The 27,117-nt window shown below is 40.1% G+C and overlaps 1 protein-coding gene across 2 annotated transcripts; it reads right to left on the reverse strand.

Annotated features, from left to right (window-relative positions):
* Positions 1-6,036: 6,036 nt before the first annotated feature.
* On the reverse strand, positions 6,037-27,010 carry ptpra (protein tyrosine phosphatase receptor type A). Of its 2 annotated transcripts, XM_008321015.3 has the most exons (23): positions 26,398-27,010; positions 17,144-17,190; positions 16,886-16,967; positions 16,257-16,688; positions 14,489-14,594; positions 14,324-14,397; positions 12,401-12,537; positions 11,632-11,722; positions 10,893-10,969; positions 10,780-10,816; positions 10,592-10,689; positions 10,315-10,434; positions 9,725-9,891; positions 9,499-9,634; positions 9,258-9,407; positions 9,034-9,127; positions 8,482-8,558; positions 8,257-8,391; positions 7,815-7,940; positions 7,554-7,705; positions 6,748-6,883; positions 6,564-6,634; positions 6,037-6,436 (listed from the first exon to the last, which is right to left on the reverse strand). In XM_008321015.3, exons 2-23 carry the CDS (start codon positions 17,162-17,164, stop codon positions 6,427-6,429), a joined length of 2,529 nt encoding a protein of 842 aa, XP_008319237.1. In that variant the 5' UTR covers positions 17,165-17,190; positions 26,398-27,010; the 3' UTR covers positions 6,037-6,426. The 2 variants fall into 2 exon arrangements, with proteins under 2 accessions (XP_008319237.1, XP_008319238.1); XM_008321016.3 differs by having other exon boundaries at positions 6,037-6,634.
* Positions 27,011-27,117: the final 107 nt, after the last annotated feature.

A 27,117-nucleotide genomic window follows, 5' to 3' on the forward strand; every position in this document is an offset into this window, starting at 1 on the left:
GTTCCACTGTTGATTGAAGATCCTTTAGGTCCAACACTCAGGAGAACCCTCTGATCTTTATCTCCACCAATGATTGGCAATTATTCTGAACCAGTGCCTCTGCAACATCCGTCTTCATTAGGTAATAATGAGTAACTTGTTCGATTTACACTGCGAGCCCCACATGAGCAAACCGGAAATGACACACAACATACGCAATAAATCCAGAGGGCAGAATCTCAAACCTCAAGCATTGTATTTAGGTTTGAACAGTAGGGTGCTCAGAAAAGCCATTTGACATTATATAATTATATATATATTTAATATATGTAACTGTATATGTACATATATAAGAATACCAAAGTATAGTATAACAAAGTATAACAAATGACAAAAGACCAAAAAATAAATGATCCCAATACAGTTCAATATACAACTTTGAAGAAACTAAAATAAGCATGGCGGAGCACACACGGACAATAAATAACCCTGTTTTCATGTACAAAAGTTAGGGTGACCACAGAGAAGGAATGGTCTAAGAATGAAGTTAAAAACAAAACATATAGTGTGAATTCTAAAAGAAGCTTAAATGATTTGATCTCAAGTTAATAGGCAGAGTTTGAAGAAATGTTTTCTTAACCGATTACTAGAAAAATAATAATGATGACCCACATATAAAAAAGCATTTTGGCACACGTGAACCGGCCCACACAAAGCATAGGTGAATTACAGGTCTTTTATGACCAACATCAGGTTTACACATGTAAAGTTTATGCCAAAATGAATCAAAGTTGTGATTTTGTTCTACTCCAGGAAACAGACAGACTTCGACAACTTCATTGGGATAACAGGCCACATTAGCCAGCAGTTACTTAAACCTGGTACTAAAAAAAAATACAAATCTTGTCCTAGAGCGGACCAAATAACTGCAAATAACTGAAATCAGGGCCAAAATATTGTGTTGAAAAAAAGAAAACTGCGTGACTTACATCTAGTATCCACAATATCAGCCAGTGCTCAGCTATTCTGAAACAAACCTGTGGGGTCCAATGTTGAATGTTTACCACATGGTTTTGTCTTAGTATTATCTGGTCTTCACTTTGTATACAAGGTATATGAAATTTTACATTTGTCTTAAAAAGAAAAGCAGTATTTAATAGAATTTAATATGTTTGGATAAATAACTAAAAGCCAGTTCTACACTAATCTGCTTTCTTATTTTCATAGTCTTAAGTCTTTCTCATACTTTAAAACTGACGTGTTACTCTGAAATATTTCCACCCACGCAGTTTCTCTTCACAACACATTGTTAGTACAGCTGACAGTACAGAAAGCAGAACAATTGCAATGAATTCAATAGCCACTAGGGGTAGGGTGGATGGGGTGTGAAAGTGAATTATTTGTCATAGTGACATGAATGGCACATGAAGGGCACCAACCTAAGACGACCTTGTGCCAAAACAAACATTCAGAAAAACAAAATAAGTTCCATACTGGATTTGTGTCACTGCAGAAAAGGAGAGGAGCGAGGTACGTTAGGAGGTTAGAAGGTAGAAAAGTGGCAGACCTGGTGGACAGAGGGAGACCAAGTAGAAACTCAGCCATTGGGACCAAGTTATTAGTAGGGATGGTTCAAAATATCAGGATAAAAAAACAACAATTATAGTACATCTATATCTGACACCTAAGCCCAAACACTCAACTTAACTTTGAGTGACCTGCCATAAACAGGAACACAACATCGCCTCAGCAACAAAAGCCCTCATAGTTATTGGTTGCTCCTCACACATGGACCACGCTGACGGTCTACATTGGTCCCACACACCAACGCTGGCAAAGAATTTCGTAAACGACTACACTTATTCTGCACAAACGAAGTTACAGGACAAATGCTAATGTGTCTATGTCACTCTTGATTCGCAACAAAAATGACAACAATCTATTACGTTAATTTGGGTTAGTTTTAATCACTGACATATGGACACCATCATCATGTAACTGGAATTTCCAAAAACAAAAGCCCGCTGCTGTTCTAGGTGATTCTCTCCACATTCCACTTCTTTAGCAGTAGAGTTTTTGTTAAAGCTTAATCACAGTTTGATGACACGGTATGAAACGCCATTAGGGAAATAATGTGCCATTGATGAAACTCATGGAAAATTCCAGAAGGATTGTCATTCCAGGCCAAAGTGACACTGCATGTCCATTTTCACCCGTTAACTGATGTGTTCACGGTATAGTTGGCAATAATGTGCGTCTTTTACAAAGATGCAACATTCGGAATAGCAAAAGTAAAAAATAAATTACGTCACAACAACGTAGATCACAACAGGATGTTCTGACTGAATGATAAGATTTGAAATGTTACTTTTTAGGATAGTGTAAAAGGTGCAGATGGTTATTTTTAAAGGAATTGATTTTTCATATTGAACTAATCTGCACATGTGAAATAGCTGGCATGGATTTGGTAGTGGATCAGGACAAAAAAGGTCTGACTGTTGATTTTCTTGGTGTATGTTGAATACGACAGATATGACATGTGGAGCAATAAGAATGCCGCCAACATGAATGAATTCTTTGACTTTATGTTTCAAAATTCACACGAGTTTGAAGGATGAGCGCAAAAGCATTTAGTTCTGTATAAAATGATGGAACCATGACATGTTTGAACACAACACCTTCCAAGTCAGACAGAAAGTTCTCCAACAGTTGTCAGTACCGTCAGAGTCTGAGGTGTTGGATTCAGAGGGCCTTCATCCAGTTTTAAGTCCTCCACTGACAGAAGGTGTGGATGAACGTTCTGGAAACCCCGTCTATTCCTAATTTTTGAATTTGGGGGAAAACAAAGAGGAAATACAACAGAGGCACTTTTTTCTGTCTCCAATAATCACAAATCAGTGTTGGCACAGTGTCGTGTGAGTTGCTTTGCTTGTCGCTGTTAAACTGTAAAGAGATGTTTACATTCACCAAAAACAGGCACACACAAATTAGAGCATTATCATTTAAGCACAGCAAGGGTTAAAATACACATTTAGAGAATTCCTACTCCATTACATAAAATATGTAGTGTGTAAGAACTGAAATCAATGATGGACCTAACTAGGAGTGCACTCAATGTTGATTTGGAGTAAAACGAGAGCAGAAATGTTGAAGAATGCTGGGGAAAAGGATGACCACTCATCTGACCAGGTTCAACAGGAGCCTCAGAAAAAAGGCCTCACCTGGAGAGACCTACCACTACCTCATACAAACCCAAAGCTAACAAAATTAAGACCCTAAAAAACCTTTCACAGAACTTGTCATTTTGTACATTTAAAAGCGTTGCTTTTGGTGCAAATTGTGCATGAAGAGTTCAAACAATCTACACGGTCACTAAAGCAGCCTGCCTGAAAACTCTAAAGTATTTCAGTCTGATTGTGCTCCGTGTGTAAACCCAGGTAACGAGGGGAGTGTTAGTGTGTTAGTTTGATTATGGACAAACGTAGGGTGAATTTCAACACTAAGTGAAAAGGGTGTCCATACTGAGGCCTCCTCCACATTTAGATTATTTTTGCTTTTATTCAGGATTTCCTTCATTGGTTTAGTTCCTGTCCACTCCAACGCCCTAGAGCTTGGGGTTTTATGTAGTGTCCAAGGACACACTGATTGTCCAATTGCGCCGTTACAAAACTCTGAAAGTTTAAAAGGTGAACCACAGCATTCTGGCTTGTGGAAGAAAAACAACATTGTCCACCATTGTTAAGAATCCTGACAACATTCTTCTGTCAACTCAAAGTTTAGGACTCCATGTTTGACATCAACAATCCTCATGCATCTGGTACTTTGAATGTCCAAACTTTTACACAACTGAATGTATACAGAGCATTGGCCAAACCTGATAGCTCATTTCTGGCACTTTTTTGGAACAAGCTAATTCCCCATCTGTCTGATTCTCTGTTGGACAAGACTGATGGTTTGGTCTGTTTGTATTCTGACAGTTCCCCATATCCATGTCCAATTTCAATGTCGGTCATTTTAGCCAATATGGTGCAAATATAGATTAGAATGTTGGAGATATTGGTCTGCAACTATGAAGACAAGTTTACATTTGGTAATCGGAATGTTGAACACGTTGCTTTTTTTGAAATGTTTACATTTCCAATTTTGTGTAGATAAAAGTTTACTTTAGATTTTTTCTAACCACGTGGAAATGTGGATCAAAAACAGTAACACTACTGGCCTGCAGAGGGCAAATTAGGAAAAAACTCTAGGTCTTGCTGGCTTCCTTTAACATGTGACCAACATTTCTCACTGAGAATTCTGTCAATATCGTTGGTCAACAATTGGGTCTCTTAACCAGTTCCACATCATCCACATTCAAGTGATAAACATTTAATATTCAGAAAGATGTTAGCGATCAAAAAAGTCATATTTTAAGGTGTAGTAACCTGTCAATCAAGCTACGTTAGCTCCAACCACATTAGTCACTGTGTTAACGGGACAAAGTCAATGTCTGGTTTAAAAAATGAAAAAAAAAAACAAAATTGAACAGTCACCAACTTTGGGGTCAAAATGATTGTAGTCGGGAGTTTGGGGTACTTACTCTAAAAACATATATATTAAAAATCCTTAAAAATTAGAATAGTTTAAATCACAGCATTAAAAAGTCTTAATCTCGGGGTTCTATCCTGAAGCAATCAGTCAATATTTTTACCTGAGCTGCTGGAGTTGAAATTAGGGCTCGCATCAGAATCACTGTATCACTGACATTTGTCATCACGACAGCAATATAAAGGCTGGCTGTCAATTTCCACATCACTGAAAAGAAAAATGACAAATATCTGGTCGTAGTTCGAGCCTCAGTTTGGACACAGTCAGTTTTAAAAACTAGTGAAAGTAACATCACATCCATCATCAGCGTTTGAATAAACAGGTAACATTCGTCCGCATGTGGGGAAATCACATGGATGGCAAAAAAAAACAAACAAAAAAAAAAAAACATGAACCTATTAAAAACAAAGGTCATACAGCAAAGAAATGCAGTCATATAATCTAGAAGAATAACAAAGTGTGTCTGTAGACAAAAATAATTATATGCAATGTACATTTGGATACATAGTGAAAAGAACTGAGGACTTGTATTGTTACTCAGAACAAGCGTTTATCAGAATTGGTCAACAGCGCCGCGGTCACTTACAGAGTGTAAAATAAATCTCCTGGCATGAACATTTTCTATGTGGGGCAAGAAAAAAAATGAAATGTAAAAACTACTTTACAAATGGTGTTTGAGAAATGTGTAGATTAGAATGGTTTTTACTGAGCTACTTTTAGGGCCCAGGCTGCGCTAGGCTAGGCTAACAACTGAGACTGTTCTCCCTACTGGTGTGACTTTATATGGAGGTACTGACACAGTGTGTGCACCCACAGACAACTCCACTGCTTTTTAGTTTAAATTTCTAAACTTAAACTAAATTTTAGTAAAATACGACCAGTGTGTTGGTAATTTTGCTACATATATAAGAGCTAAGCTAATTAGAGCTACATGTTGAAGTCTATGACTTCTAAGGGATTGTTTCATGGCTGTGTGTGAACTGTTAAAACAGTCTTTATCAACTGGAAACATGGAGAGAGAGAAACAGGGACGAGAGCTGCTGGGTCATTGCTGCCTTGTTTGGTAGGTTTATGCAAATGTAATTTATAAAATGAAATGAAATGAATGAATGAAAATGTTCACCATTTGAGCGGCTATTAATTAAGAAGTAATTGTTTCCTAATGTTCAACATTTGAGCAGCTATTAATTAAGAAGTAATTGTTTCCTTGATTTAAAAGGCAAAGTCTAGACTTTTGTATGGGTTAGTTTACAAACTTTAGTCTCCAGTAGAAAAAGACCAGTCAACGGTGTGTTCTAAAAATATCTTAATAACTTAATTAGGAATACATTTTTAATATGTTATCCTTTTATTATGTTACTTGGAAATGTAGTGTCTACAACTGAGTGTCATGTCGCAGGCAAGGTGCTCAACATGTGTCAGTACCAAAAGTACTTCTCAAATTTTTTCCCCATTCTGTTTGATTCAGATGTGTGTGTGTGTGTGTGTGTGTGTGTGTAGACTTTGATACTCCTTGGTCTGAGTTATTCTTCAGCATGGCTCAGGCAGTGTGTGTTTGTGTGTGTAGATATTACAGGTCCCACCCAAAAATGCAGCAAAACTCAAAACCGTCTCAGAAAAAAAAAACCCAAAAACAACGTATTAGGATGCAACACAGTAAGGTCTATATACATATAAAGACGAGTGGTGGAAATATAGGGGCTGTATAGACAAGAACAAATATTACAAAATTTTCAAAAAGGCATCTTAGTTATTTTCTGTGTCCCATTGCGCTGCCCTGCTCTTTCTGCTGGACCGGGGGACCTGTTCCCTTTTCCTTGTTTCAGTTCATGCCATCCACTCTCCAGGTCCTTAAGTCTAAATCCATCTGATGGAAAAATATGCAGTTTTTGTTTTCATGGTAATGTGTGAGTGAGTCGGTTTGTGAATGAGTGTATGCTGGATGTTTATTTGTTCACTCATAATCCATTCATCCATCCACTCCAGGCCCCTACTTGAAGTTGGCATAGTCAGAAAAGGCATCGATGTACTCCTGGACGACTTTGTAGCAGAACTCGTACTGTTCCTGAGGGAGAACAACAGAGAACAGGGAGAATTATGTTCTGTAGCTCAACTCAAAGGCAGCATATTGGTTTATGATTCAACTGTGATAACAAGTCCAGAAGGAAAAGTTCTTACTAGTGTCTGCACCATGTGGGGTCTCTGCAGTCTAAGGCTCTTGACCGTCTGGAAGACGTCCAGAATGCCTTCTGCCTTCACCCTTTCCAGGACTGTACTCAGTGCACAGAAGGTTCCTGTTCGTCCAGCACCAGCGCTAAAAATACACACAGTGAAAAGAACACATGCGTTTTTTATTACGCTCAATGCAGTGACCATGTGCACAGTTACAGTTGGCTGAAATGTGACAGGCCGACAGTTCCCTCAGGGAGCAGGCTAAATGTTAGAAGGAAGACAAAAAAGTCCTCCGTGCTGTTCCTTTGAATTCCTAAGGAGGGCACCGTTAGCTATAAATATGCTCATTCTTTTGTACAAAAACCCTTTTGTTAACAATAATAATAAGATGTAGACAGAGTGAGGAAAATTATGTCTTTGCCCAAACCTTACAAGCCAGTCCTGTGGACTTTCTGTGAGTGGGTCACTGGTATTTAAAAAAGGAAGGAAATAATGGAAATATCAGTTCCTACTCTGTGAGGAAACACTCAGATCAGGGGACGCCCCTGATCTGGCATCCAGGTCTATTTTTAAAAAGCTCTTAAAGACCCAGCTTTTCAGAGAGCGCCTCCTGTCCTAGCACTTCCGTTCTCCTTCTACATTAGTCTCCACTTGAACACTCTCACCCTCTGGAAACCACTTTCCTAGCTAGTGGTCTCCTTTCAAGAGTTCCTCTCTGTTGACTGTTAAATGCATGAATGTTTTAAACACACCTACAAACTACAAATACAAGAACTTCAAAAAAACTCTTATAAAATGTCTCCATTGCTCACCTGCAGTGTACAGTGATGGGGTGATTGCCCGACTGTTGCTGTTGTTTCTGCACCGCAGCAATTATATTGATCATGCCCTTTCCATCAGTGGGGATCCCCACCTCTGGCCAACCATGGAAATGAAACTGACGGACAGCTCGAGCCTTGTTCTCCTGGGAGCAGGGAGGATATATTTATATATATATGTTGTTTCGAGTACATATTTGACCTTGCACTTTAAAAGTAAGAATGCATTAAAGATGCATTTGTTTCCTGTCTCACCCTGTTGTTAGTGACCAGGAGATCACGCACTGTGTAGCTTTCACTTTCCTCCTCCCTTTTCAGCTCAATGGAGATGTCGCCGTAGACCACCACTCCATCCCCGGGCCAGTACTGAGCACATTTCTCCTGGAATCAGAATCAGTAAATGACTGATGAATCATTTGTTGTGAGGTGTGTAAGGACATTTTTTTGTAAACACAACAGAATGCCTGTTTTCAAGAGAAATGACTGTAGAAGAAAATGAGTCATCAGTTAGAACAATAAGAAGGGGAATTCTCACCAGATCCTTCAGGTGTACTAAAAATAATGGCCTGTGAATTCCATTGAATTCCAAATGAACGATTGATCAAATACAATATTTGATGCGATTTTAAAAATTCTGGAGATATAAATATAAGACTTAAAAAGTTGCACGGCACACACAGACAGCACACACACAAACCTGTCCTCTCTCCTCCAGTTCAGTGAGCATAACAATGGAGCAGCTCCTCCACTCCCAGATCATTCTCCAGAAGTCTTCGATGGTGTGCTGTAAGGGACCCTGGCTCGCCATGTACGAGTCCTTCTGACGGTAGCCCTACATGGAGTAAAGGCAGGAAAATTACAACTACCCTGGAAGTACCAGCGAGGGATGGTGTGAACGAATCAGCACTTTATTTACACTCACATCGATAAAGGAGGCGTTGACGTAGTCTGTGTTTTCCTCTCCTCGTTTGACTGGAATGATCACCCTGTTGAACTCATCTGTCACAGTGATCAACAAACCAGGATATATTATATTAAGTAATTGAAGTTTTATTGTTTATCAAACCTTCTGACTGTGATACTAAAGACAGTGGCATTTAAACAGAATGATTCTATTTGGTTTACTCATGCATTTGAAGTCAGAGAATAAAGGTAAAACTAAGGTCACTAATATAAGCTAGGAAAGATTAGAGAAAACAGAAACACAGGTGATTTTGATGGACGGTTATAAAATGTTTGAAAAGTTAGAATGAGATCAGAAATAGGTTAAAGCAATGAGTAATTGGTAGCTGTGAGCTGAAAAACTATTTTCAGCTTAGAGTAAAAAAAATGTAGAAAAAAAGGGTTTGTCAAAACATTCAACACAAACATTAAGAAAAGCAGTTAAATGATTACAATGGAAAAGATTCGCATTTCACAACCATCACAAAGTTGTGGTGGAATTTTCTTAATATGCATTTCAAAGTTCACTCACATGGAATGATCTGAAGAACCCTGTTCTTCTTCATGTTGGCTGGAAGGTTTCCTGTTCTCATCTTGTCATTTTGGATCTTGATGGATGTTAGTTTCTAGCAGAAACATGATTTAAGCTTTAGTTTGTTTATAATAAATACATACTTTTTATTTTAAAGTATTTATTTAAAATATAATTACATAAGTTACAATCTGAAACAGAAATAAAAAAAATCTAAAAGAAACCTTAAATTCTGCATCCAGACCGCTGCAGCCAGCTCCAGGTAAAGGAGTGTAAAGTTTGGCCAGGTGAGACTCCAGAGAGGTCACCTCCAGCTCTGTGTCTCCATACAGGTAGTGCTCCAACAACGCCTGGAATATGAAGACGTACTGCATCTGTGGGGAAAAAAAACAAAACATATTTCATATTATCACTGATGTATATGCAGCCTACACCTGGACACAAAAACACCTCAGCTCCACTTACATCAGTCTGGACCATCTGACAGCGCTGTGCTCTGATCCGAGTGACGAAACCAAACACGTCTACCTTCCTCTCTGCGAGCATCATGTCCACCATGGCATCAATCACAATGAAAGTACCTGTTCTGCCCACCCCCGCACTGACAGAGACAGAGACAAAAACCACTAAGGTAAGTTCTGTAAGTGTGGCAAGGACTCAAAAGTCAGAGTACAGATGGTGCACCACTTACCTGCAATGGACTACAATAGGCCCAGCGTACTGGGGGTTAAAGGTTTTGACCTTTTTGAGAAACTTGAGCATTCCAATGGGAGTGAAGGGCACCCCAAAGTCTGGCCAACTGGTAAAATGAAACTGGGTGACCAGTCTCTGAGGCTTTTTACCAGACACGTCTCCAACCTGGAGAAAAAATAAACTCTGGGTAAGAGACAAATCATCGAGGAGTTCCTCCAAGGACAAAACAATAACTCAATATAGATTTTTTTTTATTTTTGAAAGGATTGTGCTTTCACAGAAATACATGAAAACAAAACATTGGCAATTTATAAAAAATGCCAACTTTTGTTCTAGTTCCTTCCTCAACTGAGAAACGGAACATCTTTCAAGCTCCAAGAAGAAGTCCAGTTGTTAATCAACTAAACTCTTTGGACTTTGTTGTAGTTGTAATTTATGTTGAACAAACGCTCTGAAGCATCAGAGACACACAAAATGACCCGACAGGTCACATTTGGCCCGAGGGCCTTAAGTTGGACTAACTATGGGCTTCAAAGCTTGAGATAAAACAATAACAAACGTCCATCTCTAAGAGTCTTAATGTGGTACCTGCTGGATGCAGAACTTTCGTATGGTGTAGTCCACTAAAACCATGCTATCTTCCACAGATACGCGGATGTTCCCATATGTCCAACAGCCCTGGTCCGGCCAGTACTGAGCACACTTACACTGAAAAAGAAAAAACAACCCAATATGGTCATGGTCAATATGGGTCCAATTAAAATGCTAGTAAAGTCCACCTTGGGTCATTTAAGTCAGCCCCAATGTACTGATCCTTCAATGATGGTACTACTGATTTAAGGGGTGGAGTTTGAAGGAGGATCACCTCTTTCCTCTCCTTCAGGTTGGTCACCATCACTATCGTGGCTGTGTTCTGCTCCCAGATCATCCTCCAGTAGTCATTTACTGTCTCCTCCTTGGGCCCTGGTGAAATTAGAGTGACACAAATATCGACTTATAAATTATGCTAAATTCAGTTGAATAATTTTGCTGCAGCAAAGAGACGGGCGTTACCTTGAGCTGCAATAAACTTGTTCTTCTCCTGGTAACCCTGTGGGAAAAAAACATATCTGAGACAAAGTTCATTACTTGGAAAATAGATAGAAACTTTTTGGGTATTAACAAACATTTATAAAGGAGGCGTTGATGAAGTCAGAGTCGGGGACTCCCTCTAGTGGTGAGAGGTGAACCCTTGAGTGATCATCTATGAGAGAGGGAGAGACAGAAAGATATGGAGGTGTAATGGAGAAAATGAGTAACAGCATGTTGTTTTATTACGTTAGCGCATTACAACATTTTGAAGCAACAAATAATAGAAACTTTACTCTTAACTCTTGACTGAGCACTAGAGGGCAGGCTTCAGAAACAGAGTTGTTTTGGTTGGGTTAAAAAAAAAAAGCTTTCAAGGTGTGCCCCACAGCTTCAAGTTATTCCCAACACCAATAAATGATACCACAGTGATACAACTGAGGTTTATGCAAAAAGATACAGTGTTAAATACGTAAATAAACTCACAGCTGAGTATTATTATATAACCGGGATTTACAAAAAATGCCATTTAACAGTGTTACCAATAATAGTGTTGTGGCATTGCTGTGTTTCCACTCTTATCTTCTCTGTCCTGTTATACTTTTATTTCTCTAAATGGGATCATAAACTGATTACAAACCGATATCAGGGTTAGGATGGGATATTACTTATCTATATCTTATAATAATAATTTGTACAGATTGTATAATAAATCAGTAAAGCACTTCCTGTACAACTTCATTTTTGCACTTAGGTAAATCAGTGAATCATTTTTGGCCTCAGGCTTTGGCCACAAGTGAGTGAACTGTTCATGTTCTGGTTTCTGTTATGACTCACATGGCAGGATGTTAACATATCTGTTCTTTTCTTTATTCTCATCCTTGGACGCAGCGTCACATGACGCCTGTATGGGGCAGACTGGCAGTGCCTAGAAGCAGGAGACAAATCAAGGAGAAGAGCAGACAGATGTAAATCATTCAAATGTTCACATGATCTTTTTATCTGCTGCGTAAGCAACACAAACGAGGGAAAGGTTAGGTTTTAAATTCTCATGTTAAAATTGTTTGTCTTTTTTAAAATAAACATTGTAATTTTTAATGGTTTGGGAAAAAAACATGAAAAGTGACTTTAGTTTAGATTAGATATATAATGGAAGAGCTCAGCCTTCCACTTCACCTTTAGGACAAAAAAATAAACCTGACTTTTAACAGAGAAGAAAAAAACAAGCTGACACTATAAAAGTCACTGGAGCCTCTGTGTCATAGTCACACATGAAACTTCCACCATGCCACAGATTTTTCCACTCACTAACATGTGACATTTTTGGAAGTGTCTTTGTCTGTCTAATTGACTCATGCACCATAATATATAGGAGGCCACAGACCGTCTCTGTCTGTTGATGTTTGACTAAATATGTCTTCACACTGGCCTTGGTACTGTTGGACTGTATGATTCTGTCAGGTTAAGGCTTTTTAAGGCCTCTCCTGTTGGTCATTCAGCACCACTGTCTCTGTAGGCTGCTGACTAAGTCTTGACATGTTCTACAGGCACGTGAGCCTCATCCTCTGTGGTTCATTCTGCGAGCATGTGTGTGAGAGTGACGTACATTGAACTCTTCTCTGAAGAGTTTGTTGTCATCCGCCATGCGACGGTTCATTTCTTCCTCCAGCTTGTCAACAGCCAGAGGTGGGTACTTTCTGTTTGTGCTGGGCGACCGGGCCAGGAGCGGCACACTCTGGAGTTCTTCTCCAGACAGGCAGCAGGGCAGCAGAGAAGTAAAGAAAGAAGAAAGATAAGTCAAACCCAGGCTGAGAAATGCAACAGTTTGACAATAACTGCCTTTTTCGATCGCTCTCTTTTGTAAAGCTGTCCACCAGAGGGCACTGTGACACAATATTCAAAGAGCAGAAGCGGAAGTATACAGTAAGTGCAGTAGTGTGAATTAGGCAGTCGCAGTCAACGGAAGCCTCCTGTTAACACTGAGCCTGTCCAATGTTGAGTCAGGGGAGAAACATCTACTTCGGCCGAATGTCTAAAGTTAATTAACTCATAAAGATGACGCAAAACAAATGTTATGGTAGGTTTTACGAAATGTTTGTTCCGCTGTTGTCTTAGGCATTCTTTCATCACATCTTAACCTGAAACCTGTCTTCAGCCTTAGAGGGATGTTATGCTACGTTTGGACTGTATTTCCCATGTACTGTATGTATGAACTGGACAGGACAGTAAGTGGTTTTCAGGTTATTCAGTATGTATAAAGGTTCTTGTTAAATAATGTCATTTCGCACTTTGTTTATATTTTCAGTAACATGTTGCCCAACAATCCAAGGGTCTCATTGTGGATTTCCAGGTCTTTCAGGACTTCTGTTTCCATGGAATACGGTGGCCATTGAAATGGAAGTGAATGGGGAGTTATTATTGGACGATAGCATGTTCTTAAATTAAGCCTCACAACGAAACAAAGTCAGTGACATCTTCAAAAGATGCGATGACGGCGACTTTCATCTTCGACCCCGTTGTCAACTGGATGTGGTGTCAAAACAATGATCACTCTCCTGCTCACACATCAGACCATTTTCTCTTTTCCTTGAAATGAACATCATGTTCTAACAGAAATATCTGGTACTCCCACATGGGAGTGTTAGGAACATGTTTGACTGACAAGTAGACTTGGATACAAATCCAGACTTCTTAAATCAACTAAACACTTTTGGTACTTTTTTAAGGCTCAGTTCTTTAACCACAGATCAGTGCATTGATTATGTACATAATGACTAAGGTAAGGTAACGTAAGGGCTGTTTCTAAACTACATCTATTAATACCCATTTACTATTGAAGTCGCCCTGATTGTAAAGCTTTTTTCAAAGCCTCAAAAATTATCTTCCATCTCACTGAGGTCAAGTTTCAGGTCTATTGAACACTGACGAAACATTTGACCCTAAAAACATCAATGTTGAAACTAACACACTTTCAATGATATTATGATTGAAAGAACCTTCATGATAACAATGTAGAGTTGTATCATTGATATTTATATCAATTCATAGTAAGTATAATTTCAGGTCAAAGCCCTACTAGGAGCAAAAGTTAAAAATTAAGCAACAAACTCCGTACATCACACCAGTCTGTTTTGTTTCCTTTCACACAGACACAAACAGCCTGGTTTTCATGAGGCGTGTTCTTCACATAGACATGATGCAACACAATGCATTCCATAACCCTTTACCTTGACCTCAACCATTGCAACTGTATGCCTTATGTTAAGCCTTGACCCAAACTTAACCAGCCCTAATTATCATCTTAACTCCAAACTAAATCTTAAATCTAAAAATATCTTTTGTCCCAGTGGAGAGCTGAAAACATGTTCCCGGCAACAAAGCATTTTACCAAAATAGTCACTCTGACTCACAGAGGAATGATTTTCTTGCAAAAGCAGTTCTTACTAAATATTGAAATTTAATTGAAAACTCCTGTCATTATGAAATTAAAGTGTAATAAAAATGACACTAGCATAGCATCACATCTTACCTGTATCATCCGATCTCCCGTTGGACAGTCTGAAGGAGTTCGAGTGACTTCCTGCCTGCTTGTACTTCTTGAACCTGACAATCAACATGCAAGCGAAATTTTAAAAACATAAATTCAAAGCTCGTCAACAACATCTTGTATTTTGGGCGAGAGTATGTGACCAACCTGAGCATGTAGAGGATGATGATGATGAAGATGATGACCAGCAGGGAGGACAGCCCCACCATCACAGTTATGATTGGCATGTCATCTGCCGGGTCTTTGCCCATGTCTGAGAAACAGGTAAAGGTAAAAGTAGAATATTTGATGTTCATTCTGTTGTCTACACAATCATGGCTCTTTTTTTTTTTTTTTTAATATTATGTCAATTTAACTCAGAGTAGTAACCTTGAATTATAATAAGGATCAAGTTAACATTACTACAGTGAATATATCAGAACGATTTTGAAGTGTGATATTAAATGATCAAATTAGATTCAATATAAATCTACTCAAAATGAATTAGGCTTCTATTGGGTTTGTGTCCAAAGCTTTAATCCCCAGACTGGTTAGTGAGGTAACGGGAGACTTGGTAGAACTTGATCAGATTGACAGTGTCATAAAAATGTCATTATCATATAGATGAATTCCTTCTCAATATTATGGGCTTCAAATGTGTTAATACTTCCATGTAGCCGTCTAACATAATAAAATATAAGTGAGAACTTGGGCTGCTATCTTAAATGCTAATGAGCAATTCTTAGCCATTCAAAATAAGTTGTTTCAAGAATTGTTATTGTTTTTATACAAAAGACAAATCAATGCTTTATCTAGGTTTAAATGGCAGTAAAGGTGTGAGTAAGATCTTTATTTTTAAAAATACACTGACAGTGATTTTTGCCTTTTAAACACCAGCCTCCCTCTGTTTCTTATTTTAGTGGCTGTGTCCACATTAATAATTCAGAGAGTGTAAAAAACAACCGGAAAAGCAAATGAACAATGCATCTGTGCGGAGCAGACCAATCACAGTTTAACCAAAATGTCCACGTTCTCCTTCCATATCTGGCAGAACCAGTGGGAGGCAGCAGCCCGAGAGTTAATGCGTGAAAGACAGGACACTTAAAAAGGCACTGGCTTTGAATTAAAAATGAATTATTCAAAGTTTAAATCCTAAACACTCTCAGTGGTGAGTCTGTGTTCAGCTATGCTTTACAGGAAAAACTAAATATTACACAGGTCAAGTTATCTATTTGTGGAAATACATCCTTTAGATTACAATGGCTGACCAATTTACACACGTTTTCACATTGTGTGCAGTGGTCAATGGTTAAAAGCAATCCTGTGTGGTCAACTGCTGACCTTTCCTCCCCTACCTGTACCAAAGACACCACAAACTCCACTGCATCATTTGCACGTGTGTGATTTCATGCCCTGTTCCAGAGACTTTTTAGTGTTCCTCCACATGCCTGCTGCTCTGAGCTACATACACACCTCAGCCAGACCTCAGATAAACCTGACAGACCAATCAGCATCAACAAGAACTGCACACAAGGTCCACGGAGACAGAGGACAACAATGGAGCGATGACGCCCCACCTACACACCAGCAGTCCTTATGTTATGTAACAGACGCCACGCTGTGCAATGTGACCACATCTGTTGCTCTCATGTTGATGACCACAGCATCAAGAGTTTCCTAAGGAAGAACAACACTCGGCTAAGACACAGACTTAGTCTGTGTGTTTTGGAGGGCAACACCTGCTGATCTTAGTCGATGCCCAAATTAGACACTACAATAGCAAAAACTGTTTAGCTTACTGCTAACATCTGTACGCCTCTGGTTAGATAAAAAAGGACTCCCCTACTTCTAGTGTAGTAGTGTGTCTAAGTTATTACATACATGTTTAGTATTGTTTATCACATTAAGAAGACTGCAGACATGCACAAACACTGACCCCTAGTAGTGGTGTCTGAGGGGAAAACCACTCCCGGCTCTGTGGTGCTCTCCGTCTCAATTGTGAGGATATCCTCATATGAATAGGCCTCTGTGGTCACTTTATCTGGTGTGGATGTTGTTGTGCTGCTGCTGCTGCTGTTTCCCCCTCCCTCCACCTCTGGTCCGGTGCTCGGTGGTGCCTCAGTGCCTTCTGGGCTCGGGGGAGCAGGGATAGGTAAGACCCGTATGGCAGGATCCGGGTTCACAGGCTCCGCACCTCCCATATCACCTGGGCTGGTAGGTGTCGTGGCAGCGGTGGTTGTCACTGGCACAGGGATGACCACAGAGGGGCCAGCTGTGGGGGGGTCTGGGGGCACCACTGCTGGTGCTATTGTCAGGTTCAGGGAGGGTGCAACAGCTGGGTCTGTGGGTGTGGTGATGTTTGGAGGACCTAAAAAAATGACATCAGTCAGAGAAAATGTTCTGGAATGGTCTATGCTAAGTGAATGGAAAAAGGAAATTAAGGTGGATTAGATGGATCACAACAGAAATGGTTTCTTTTTGCTATAATACAGACTACAGTGGTTTGAGAGACAGACAGACAGACAGATAGACAGACAGACAGACAGACAGACAGACAAATCGTACTTGTGACAGGAGCATGATCCTGGGCTGAGGCCTTGAGGGCAAGAGCTAGCAGCATGAGCAGGGGACACACCCCCATTCTGCCCTACATGGACAAATGAAGAGAAGGAAGCAGATAAGGATGAGTCCATGAAACCATTTCTTAAAATTGCACTCACGTCATTCAGAAAAATACAATAAATGAAATTGTTTTTTGGGCATTTGAAAACCAGCCACATAAATTTACAAGATAAATTCTTTGGCACATGTCAGACTTGTTACCTGAAAAAACGAAGTTGGCATCAGTCACTCATTCGAACAGCGTAGTCCTGAAAACAAAGAAGGGACAGATTTAAAGGATGCTAGTTGTTTATAATGTGCACAGAAGAGACAATAAAACAGAACTGTTGACAGTGCATGTACCGTACATCTAACAAAAAAACCTAATGACAGAATTTGTGATAGAATTATTATTAATTTGTTTCAAAAGTTAAGAAAGTGTTTAAATTTAAGATAACAGGATGTCTGTTACTGCAACGTTACGTCAGGTGACACACACGGTCGAACACGTTTTTTATTAGATAAAAAATTCACTGACTGTGAATCAGCAATATGAGCTGACGACAGCAGACGACAAAATTAGAGTAAGCATCAAATGCACAGTTCAGCAGCCTGGGAGGGTTGTCAGCTCTGACTAAACTGTGATAATCCCTTCCTAATCCCGATGCTCTGAACCTGAATTTCATTCCAACTGTCCGCCTACCTGGTCTTGGCACAGACATACACAGCTCTAACCTCAATCTTTATGAAGTAGCGACCCAGTAACGACAAGCAAGGCTAAGTTTCGAGTCACATACAGAACCTACACCGCTGATTCGTACAAAAGTTTTGCTAACGTTGTGGCCATCAACCGGGCTACAATGACTGTCCATGTCTGTGTAAACTATCTTCAAAAGAGTCAGTCCTCGATTTATGCAGCGTCATCATGGACAACCTGACTGTGTTAAGGGACGACAGGTTGGACGCTGCAGTTAAGAAGAACAGGGAGCAGCTGAAGGACATAGACCTATCCAGTGAAGTGGGCTATAGAACCCCCAGCCAAAAGTGTCTGTAGTCAGATGGGCGGAGGAGGCAAAGCTGGAAAACTTTTGTCTGCTCCACAGGAAAGACGAGGCTTGGGGAGGAGATGGGTCAAAGGGCCGGCTGCTCCACCTCCTGGACCTGATCCAGGATCAGAGGAGTGAACCGTCAGGGAAGAGTAGCTCCCCATCTGGAAGGTGCCTCGTAGGCTTACCTTAAGTCAAAGTGAGGTTGCAAATTTTCTCATCCTCACACAGGAAGTGATATGGCGACACAGCTAGAACGGCATCGCGCTGCTGTTTCAGGAGTCGGAGAGACGGAGGCTACAGGAACAGACGTATTGATTTCACTAAACTTTGATCTCTGATTTTGCTACATTTCCAACTGAAGAGTGACTCCAGTTTTCTACAGGCCGTACAGGGACGCCTCCATGTCACATGTGCCATTGTGTTGTTTAAACTGATATTAGGTCATCCAGTTGCTAACCATTACAGATGCTATTGTTGTTAGAGCTCATGCACTTTCATCTAGAGACTGTGCACACCCAACTCCCTGTAGACACATGCTAATGTCTTTTGGGCTCCTCGGAGCAGCAGGCTTCCTGTGTGCCTTTTTTTTTAGATTTATTTGGTGCTTGTGGAGGTTATCATTAATTCACAAGACACTGCTTTATTTTGGTGCCATTTTTAGGTTTTCTGTCATCAGTGGATTTTTTTTGGTTTTCTACACTGACCATTATTACTAAATAACTGTTTGTTGAATTTTATATACAAAATCCAGACCATTAAGTCTGCCATGTTGTCAACAACCAGGTTTGGACAAATATTACACATGTATAATTAGGATAATTAATATTATATATATAATATTCTGATATCTACCGTGCAATCCGTGATCTCCAGACAATGAAACAAAACCTTAGCCTTAGTTCTACCTTTGTACTTAAAAATCCAATTACACTGACGTGGTGTATACACTGTAAAGACAAGAAAAGGCTCAGGTCTGCCGTCTGTCTACTGCAGGCAGCTTTGATTATGAATGACTCATCAACTGGAAGTGGAGAAAAAAATACCCCAGAATAGAATATTGATTCATTTTAATGCTTCATCTTGTGCTACTGTATGTTCAAGGAATTTGTTACAGATTTTCTTAATAAAATATAAGCATTTTAACTTTTTTTTCCTTTTTTCTGTATCTTATAAAGGCAATGTCCTCAAGGGTTACTTTTGAGCACCTCTGTACCACAGGAATGGGAACAGATTCTAATTGAGAAATAGCACCCCCTAGTATCATTCTGTGAAGGTCTCCCCCCCCCCCCCCCCACCAACCAAAGAAGAGCCGGGGGTGTTTCAACAACACCCCCCCCCCCCCCCCCAAAAGCAGCAGTATGAAGACGAGGTGTTTTCCAAATGACTAATCAGTCATTAAAATCAAAGAGGTTGTGACTGAACAGTTCACTTGCCCTCATCTGTATTTTTTTCTTATTATTTTGCATGTACAAACACATTACTTTGCTCTTCTGTTTGATTTGGAAATTCAAACGTAACAGGTTTAAAATGACATCTAGAGAAAAAAACCCCAGGAAAGGTGGTTCACGTTTTTCTTTATCATGAATAACAAAGAATGTCTGTAGTTACATTAAAAAGAAGTATTTTTTCATTCCTGATACAAATGGACTCTTGACACTTCAGTGGTCTCAATCATTCACACTATGGAAATATTTCCCTCCGTCTCCCACTGAAAGATCTCGCCTCAAGAGTCACTGCAGAGCCAGATAATGCTTTTCTGTCCGTCTCCATTTATGGCATATTAATTCAGTTCCTATGACTCTCGACGGAGGGAGGGAGAAGGAAAAGCAGAAGGAAGGAGGGAGGAAGAGGAGGACAGAAAACAGGAATACAGTGAACGCCTGTCTTTACGGCAGCTGAAGAAAGGCCTAACTCCGGGCCTCCACGACTCCTGCTCTCAAACAGACCACAGATTATATGTCCCCTGCACCACATACAATCCACAACTCGTGGACTTCACTTACTGAAGGACGCTATTCCCGCGGCTGCGGTTTGCGTTCCGGACTTCATTTATGAGCTGCCAAGTTGACAAAAAGGCCGGCTAAATCATGCAGGCAAAAGTGACCACCGCGTCTGTCATTGAACCCGTAATGAAGATTCGGTTCCATTGGGTTGGACGAATCAACAAAACTTTTTTTTGATGGGGGAGAATGTGGCGGGTGAGGAAATCTCTGCTCCATCTGCTTCACTGTGGGGTTTCTCACGCGGCATGCCAGAGGCCTCCGGGCTTTCCCACAAGAGACATGAGGAGGATGTGGAGGCGCAAAGCTAGGCCTCCCCACAGAAGCCACTGTGACCTTTAGGCATGATGTGGGGCAAGAGAGCAGCAGTAGGGCCACAGCCAAATCCAACTGACTGTCACCTCAGTAGATACAAACAGGTTCAGAACTATAAATCCAGCTGACTGGTTCCCATCTATTTTAAAATGTTATTGAACAGTTTTATCCCTTTTTCTTGACAAAACTGAGATAATGACCAAACAATAGTTTTGTTTAGCGGTGAATCAGTCCTCAGTCCTGTCATTACATTAGCAGTAAGGCAATGCTTTTGTAGATACTGATTCTGGTTTTCAATACAATTTTTTTTAGTTGACAGTATATGAAGAACAATGCATTGCCTTTCATTTACTTATCTTGAAATTAAATGTCCAATAATCATAAAACGCCTTAAAAAGGTCCATCTGTGAGAAAGAAGAAACAACAAGAAGGTCTATGGACTGGTAACACATGAAGGCGGACAAGTGCTATTTCTGACCATAATGAGAAGTTTTTTTTAAAGAACAGACTGGACTGCCATCTTCACTCATCTTAAAAAGGTCCATCTGTGAGTAAGAAGAAACAACAAGAAGGTCTACGGACTGGTAACACAGTGCTATTTCTGACCATAATGACAAGTTTTTTTTAACGAACAGACTGGACTGCCATCTTCACTCACACTGACTTACAACTACAACAGAGTGCATCATAAGGAAAGGTGGGAAGTGCAAATGCAAGAGTCATTGGTTCACCCTGCTGTTACATATTATAAAAGTCTGTTTTGCTTTAAAGTGACAGAAGGGTCCAAAGTGTAACTTGGAAGAGTTTAATTTGACAAAAATCAATCAAAACTCCTTACAGAGCTGCTGTCACAGCCACAACTCACACACTCACTTCACTGACAGACACATCACAACAAGGACCTGGTGATGATTCAACCATTAACCCAACAGACCTAACCATTTAGACATAAAACTAATATAAAAGGCTGAGAGGTCCCCTCTAAGAACAACTTTGACCAAGATGAAGACCTGGTCGATTTTTCAGCCACATTAGTTTTAGAAAGACTCAAGGGGTTTTTTAAGTTAGTAAAAATTGTTTTAAGAAATGTTTTAACCTCATGTCTGTCATATCTTTCTGGCAGAGCTGTTTTCCCGACCACAGACAAAGCACATCCAGCTGACACACCCATTGTAACTACTGTACATTTACAAAGACAAATGGCCACTGTGAAGGGTCTCATATCTGGAGTGACCATCATCGTCCCCGCGTCTCCTCCTCTTCCTCCTAAAGATAAACACCAGACGGAGACACAATCTGAGGGTGAAGGCCACAGCTTTGTTCCAGCGGAGCTTCTTCATGAAGCCCTCTCTTTAATGTGTGCTTTTCTTAACTGCCCAGCAGGAAGGGCTTTTGTTGTAAAGATGCCAAATGTCAATGGCATCTCTGAATATTTAACATTAACACTTTGAAGTGTTCGGCAGCCAAAAAGACATTAGATTAAAGTTATTGTTGCATATTCTGACAAAGAAAATCAACTATATGAGATTTCCATTAACAAAGGAGAATGGTTTAGATTTTAAGGCATCAAATCACTGAGTGATTTCCACAATTTGCTTCAACCATTTAATAAATGGAGCTCTGTGGCAGTATGGAGGTTCAGTTAGAGCTGTCCTGTTGACAGACTTTAGGTCTGGGTTTAAGATAAAGTAGCTCTCTGTGACTCTTTATCAACTCAACCCTGTGTAACCACTTTAATGATTAGATTATTGACACTCACACCCACATTGTTTGCTTTATCTACATTAACACTGAGATGCTGATTTAAACATGGCTGGACCAGTTTAAACAACAAGAAAACATGTCAAGGAATCCAAACGTGATCACTGATATATGTTTAGTGAATGATTTGACAGACAGACTTGTGGTAATGTAAACCAAGACTTAATGTCAACCTTGTCATGGATAAATGTTTAAATATTAATTAATAACAGATAGGTGGATTTGGGAACTCTGGATGGGGTTAGTGATGCAAGATATTTCTTACTGAATTAAATATTAATTAATAACAGATAACTGGATGAGGTTAGTGATGCAAGATATTTCTTACTGTTCTGCACCTTATGATTGCATAGTTTGGTTTGCGTTGCGCTTAACTGTAGTACAGGTATAATATTTTCTGAGGGTTTTCAATCGATTAACCGTAGCGCCCTAATATCACAAATCATTTCATCTCTAGTCCAAGTTCAAACTTTTTTAAGTTATAAGTTTCGTGGGTAGTGAGAGAAAACATTAGCTCAAGCATGTTAGCGTGAGCTCCCTCTACTGTTCACTCACACTGACAGAATGTGCAAAAAGATCAGTTTAAAAACTGACCGACAGATTCCAATCACTGACCAGTCAATTTGTGGATCTCTACTTTTTGGAAAATGATTTACTTCCTTATTTCTTCTTAAACATTTTATAATGTTCTGTTAAATATATTTTTTGTTTATTACACATTTTATTAGAGAATGTATTAGAATGTCCAATGCATCAGGAAAAGAACCTGCAAACTCCTTCAAGCTCTAAGACTACCAATTAAAGCTAGGCCTTAAACAGTCATCTTCTTGCCACTAGACCAAAGCACTATTTACTATGCCGCTCTATGGTCTGATCCTGGATCACTCTACAATACCTCTCAATCAGGGACTGACTTCAGGCCAGAAGACCTTCCTAACAAGTACATTAAGATCCTTGTTCTCTGCTAGTTTAAACTAGTGAAACGAACCTCGGGTGTAGTTTAGCAAATATAATAACATGGACCAAATAAAACCAACTGATAGGAAGAAAGACTCACCAGACCTGGGGTGAAAACACGAGACATAGCAAAGCAAGTCATGGCAAAACAGAAACATGAACTGTCACAGCAGGAGGATGTTGAAAAGATTCCATAAAGATGAACTCCACATCCACTGAGAAGCAGAACAAAACTGGATCACGCTGCCCCACCATCAGGTTCTTTTATTTCTGAAATTGTAGTCGCCACATTGGTTAATTTCCTGTATTACCAAACAAAGGTCATTAGGACCAAATGACATATCAGATGGATCTGCAATCAGTCCCCACAACGCTTCCTAAACTTCTAAACATAGCCGTGTTCATCCCACTGCAGGCTGAATTACAGTGCACTTCTACATGTGGAAACAAAAATACACCTTTCCTCTCCACCCAAACAGCTTACTAATCATACTGTGTCAGCAGCATCAGGGAATGCACTGTAACATTTCAGAGCAAGGTGAGCAGCAATGCACACTTTAAAAAAGGACCATGAAAAAGCATTAACAATTTACAAGTTCTTACATTTATTTGAGGTCACAGGTGAGTGTGTTTGGCAGTTATGGGCCAAAATAAAATAAACCACAGGCTCAAACAGATGAAGCAGCAACAGCGGATACATTTGTCATCGTACCCATCCAGGGGGCAGGGGTGTCCTGATGCCTGCTCACACATTCCCCAGCCCTGCATTACCGTGCTGCTGGGATTCGAACCAGTAATCATTCGATTACAAGCCTGATTTTTGTAGCTTCAAAACACAGACACTGAGAACATATTCTGTTCGTTCTAAGTCACACAGAAGAACAAGAGGAGCTGGAAACGATATCAATAGAGATTCCAGGATTACAAGAGCGCTCTACTTACTAATACTAGCTGCTAAAGGAACTTAGTTTCTACCTAATGCTATGCAGTATCATCATGAGAAAATGATTAAAAAAAACTGGGTGGTTTAACAGCCTGTGAGGGTCAGAGTTCAACAGAACAGGCCTGACCTCCACTTGTCAGTTAAGCCTGTCGGGATAAAGAGCTCCAGTTGTTGATGATGATACACGCAAATAAAACAAAACAAACATAAACAAAAAAACAATGCTTGTTAATTTAGTAAGCAGATGGTTGGTTGTCCAAATCTCCCTAATGTCAACTGTCCTGAGACAGACACAGGAATCAACAGAAAACAATGTCCTGCAATGCAATGATCACTAATACCTATAACCAAATACAGCAGGCTATTGTCACACCAGTTCATCAGGGAGTTTATCACAAGCTCCTCATAAATCTCATATAGTCATTGTGCATTTAAAAAAAATCTGTTTAAAAATGTTTTCTGGCTAAACAAGTCAACTATGGAGCAACCTGAAGAAAATAAAATGAACAGTTCAATTATATTGGACAGATTAAACCTGTGCAGTCTGGTCCAACTCTTGAACAGTAGCTAAAGAAATGTGAATCAGAAAAAAAAGGCAGTCAGTGCATCTGTAGTTTATCTGACCACCACAAGATGGAAACGTCTTGGCTTCATTTAATATGACCCTGTATCCATCAGACAATCACAGAGACCTTCAAATGCTACTGATGATGATTCCATTAATGGTGCAATCAGCTGATGATTGTTGCTCAATCAATGAATGAATCACCAAGTCACTGAATTTCTGTTGGTTGGCAAGAAAACGATTGTTTACAGTAAGAAAATTGATCTCAAAGTAGTATTTTTGATGTGTAGCGACATGATATTTGGAATTTTATTGAACAGATTATATCTTCATCCACTCATTAATTAGCTAAAGGAAAAGCTCAGGGTTCCACCCAACAAAGGGCGTGAGAAGAATATTAACCATAAAAACTCTGGGTGACGTTGTTAGCAAAGAATGCAGTGTTTGGACCTGACACCACATCAAGTGGCAATCGAAATCCTGTTGTGGGTTTGATGAACCTGCACCCACCTCTGACACACCCTCTGTCCAACGCCCACTGAACATGTCATAACTTAACTTTCACATGGCAGGTTTCCTTTTAACTAATTAGTCCCATCTCTGAACCTGAGTAAAGAGCGGAGTGAATCATCGGGTCTGATATCTTGACACACTGCAGCAACTGAGGTGGGCAAGTCTTCAGGAAAGTTAACTGATCCAGCGCTGAAGGCACATCTGCTGATCCAGCAAAGTTCTTTTTGCATTCAGATCTTGGGGGAGTACAGGCTATTCGCCACTATGGGTGACTTGAGCTGATACTAAAAATCGGTAATGGTCTGATATTGGTCAATATTTCTGATGTTTTAGAACATCAAACAAAACAACTATAGCTCAGATAATCCCATACCTAAGTCAAGATGCTTAACATTTTTGCGCAACATGCCGCAAACAGTATCAGCAGACACTCAAGTTACAATTTGGGTATCAGACATGAAAAATTTGAATATCGAGGTAATCAAAATAAAAAATAATCAAACAAGGACCTGTAAGCTGTTGAGTCCAGGTTCATCCCTGGAGTTAGACCAAGTGGATGTAAAAGGTTGAATCAAACCCACAGATCCATGTTACCTGTTTATGGGAAACTATTCACCTCCTCAAAGAAACTCACCAATATTTATTTAAATCCAACAAAGCAGGACATCTGTCATCATACCCTTACAGGAAGTTCAGGACCACCTACTTGGGGCAAACCAGGAAGTTCTTGTTTAGTTGGACCTAAGTTCAAGTCAATTGACACTAACCAAGAAGCAACAACAGTATAAAGGTTCCAGAGCTGGGTCAAACCGTACTACCCAGTGTTACTGGGACCTAAACCTATGATCCCTAAATAAGTTGAGAAATGTGTCGGCGCAATATTAACAGATTTATCTATTTGTCATCATCCCATTAGCGGAAAATTCCCATCATTTACAATAGGTGGGCCTCCACCGCGTCATTCAAGGACCTCAACTTCCTGAATTGAAATGATCTTTTTAAGGAAATTTGTTAAGTAGGAAAAACATGATCCCTTTACTGTGGCATCGCTTCTGACTCCTGGTTGTTATCCCCATGTCACGGACACCGCGTCGCATATCACGGACTCGGATTTGTTAACACATCTCCTCTTTAAAGCCACTTTCTAAAAATATTCCCGTCAAAAAAGAAAACCCCTCCCTGCCTCCGAGCTACTTCTCAAGTCATCAGGACGGATCACTGTACTAAACATCACTGATTGTCTGCGTGGATGTCTCGGGCCACGGTGCGTGTTCGTGGGTGAAACAGGAGTGGGAACATAGCAGCATGTTTGCTGCTACAGCGACATTGTAACAAGTGGGAGAACCGACCGTGACAAAAACAAGAAAACTCACCTCAACTCCTGGATCTCCTGAAAAAGGGAGACCGGACCATGTAGTGGAGAAAAGAGGAGCAACTAAAGCAAAGGTTCGCTCTGGAATCCCCCCTTTTCTCTCCTGAGTGCTTCAAAGAATATGTTTCAGCGTCGGCCCCCAGACTCCACACCCCAGGAACCGAGATTGTGAGCGGAGTGGAGGGGAACACGATCCGGGACAAACGGTCAGCGCTTCCAGGGCAGTACGGTGAACAACATCCAGGCCCTGTGGTGGGTTTAAAATAAATCCTCTCTTCGCCTCAAATCCCCTTGTTCCTCATCGAAGACTCGTGTCTTCTTCTCCTGGATGTTAGTCCCACGGTTTATCCGCTGAATCCGAGCGCGTTAGCCAACTCCTCTAATCCGCCATGTTGTGCGTCTGTCTGCAGAGGAAGAATGGGAAGAGAAGAGCAGCAGAGAATTCCCAGACAAGGCCCAGATGATTCGCTGCTAACTTTCTGTGACCTATAGTGACACCTGCTGTCAAAGTTGAGCATTAAACCACCACAATTAAACAACTTATTTGGAGGCACCGTAAATTGTGTTGAATATGTCTTTGTTGAGGGTCTGGTAAAATATTAGTAGTGGTTTACAAGATATTTATTCTATGTTCATAATGTAATGCTGCTGATGCATTTCTGGTCAGATGCAGTCTGTATTTAGTTGACGTGTAATGGCTGTACAGACTGGGCTAGACTAA

This window comes from Cynoglossus semilaevis, chromosome 11, assembly GCF_000523025.1.
Source record: "Cynoglossus semilaevis isolate Cse_v1.0 chromosome 11, Cse_v1.0, whole genome shotgun sequence".
NCBI lineage: Eukaryota > Metazoa > Chordata > Actinopteri > Pleuronectiformes > Cynoglossidae > Cynoglossus > Cynoglossus semilaevis.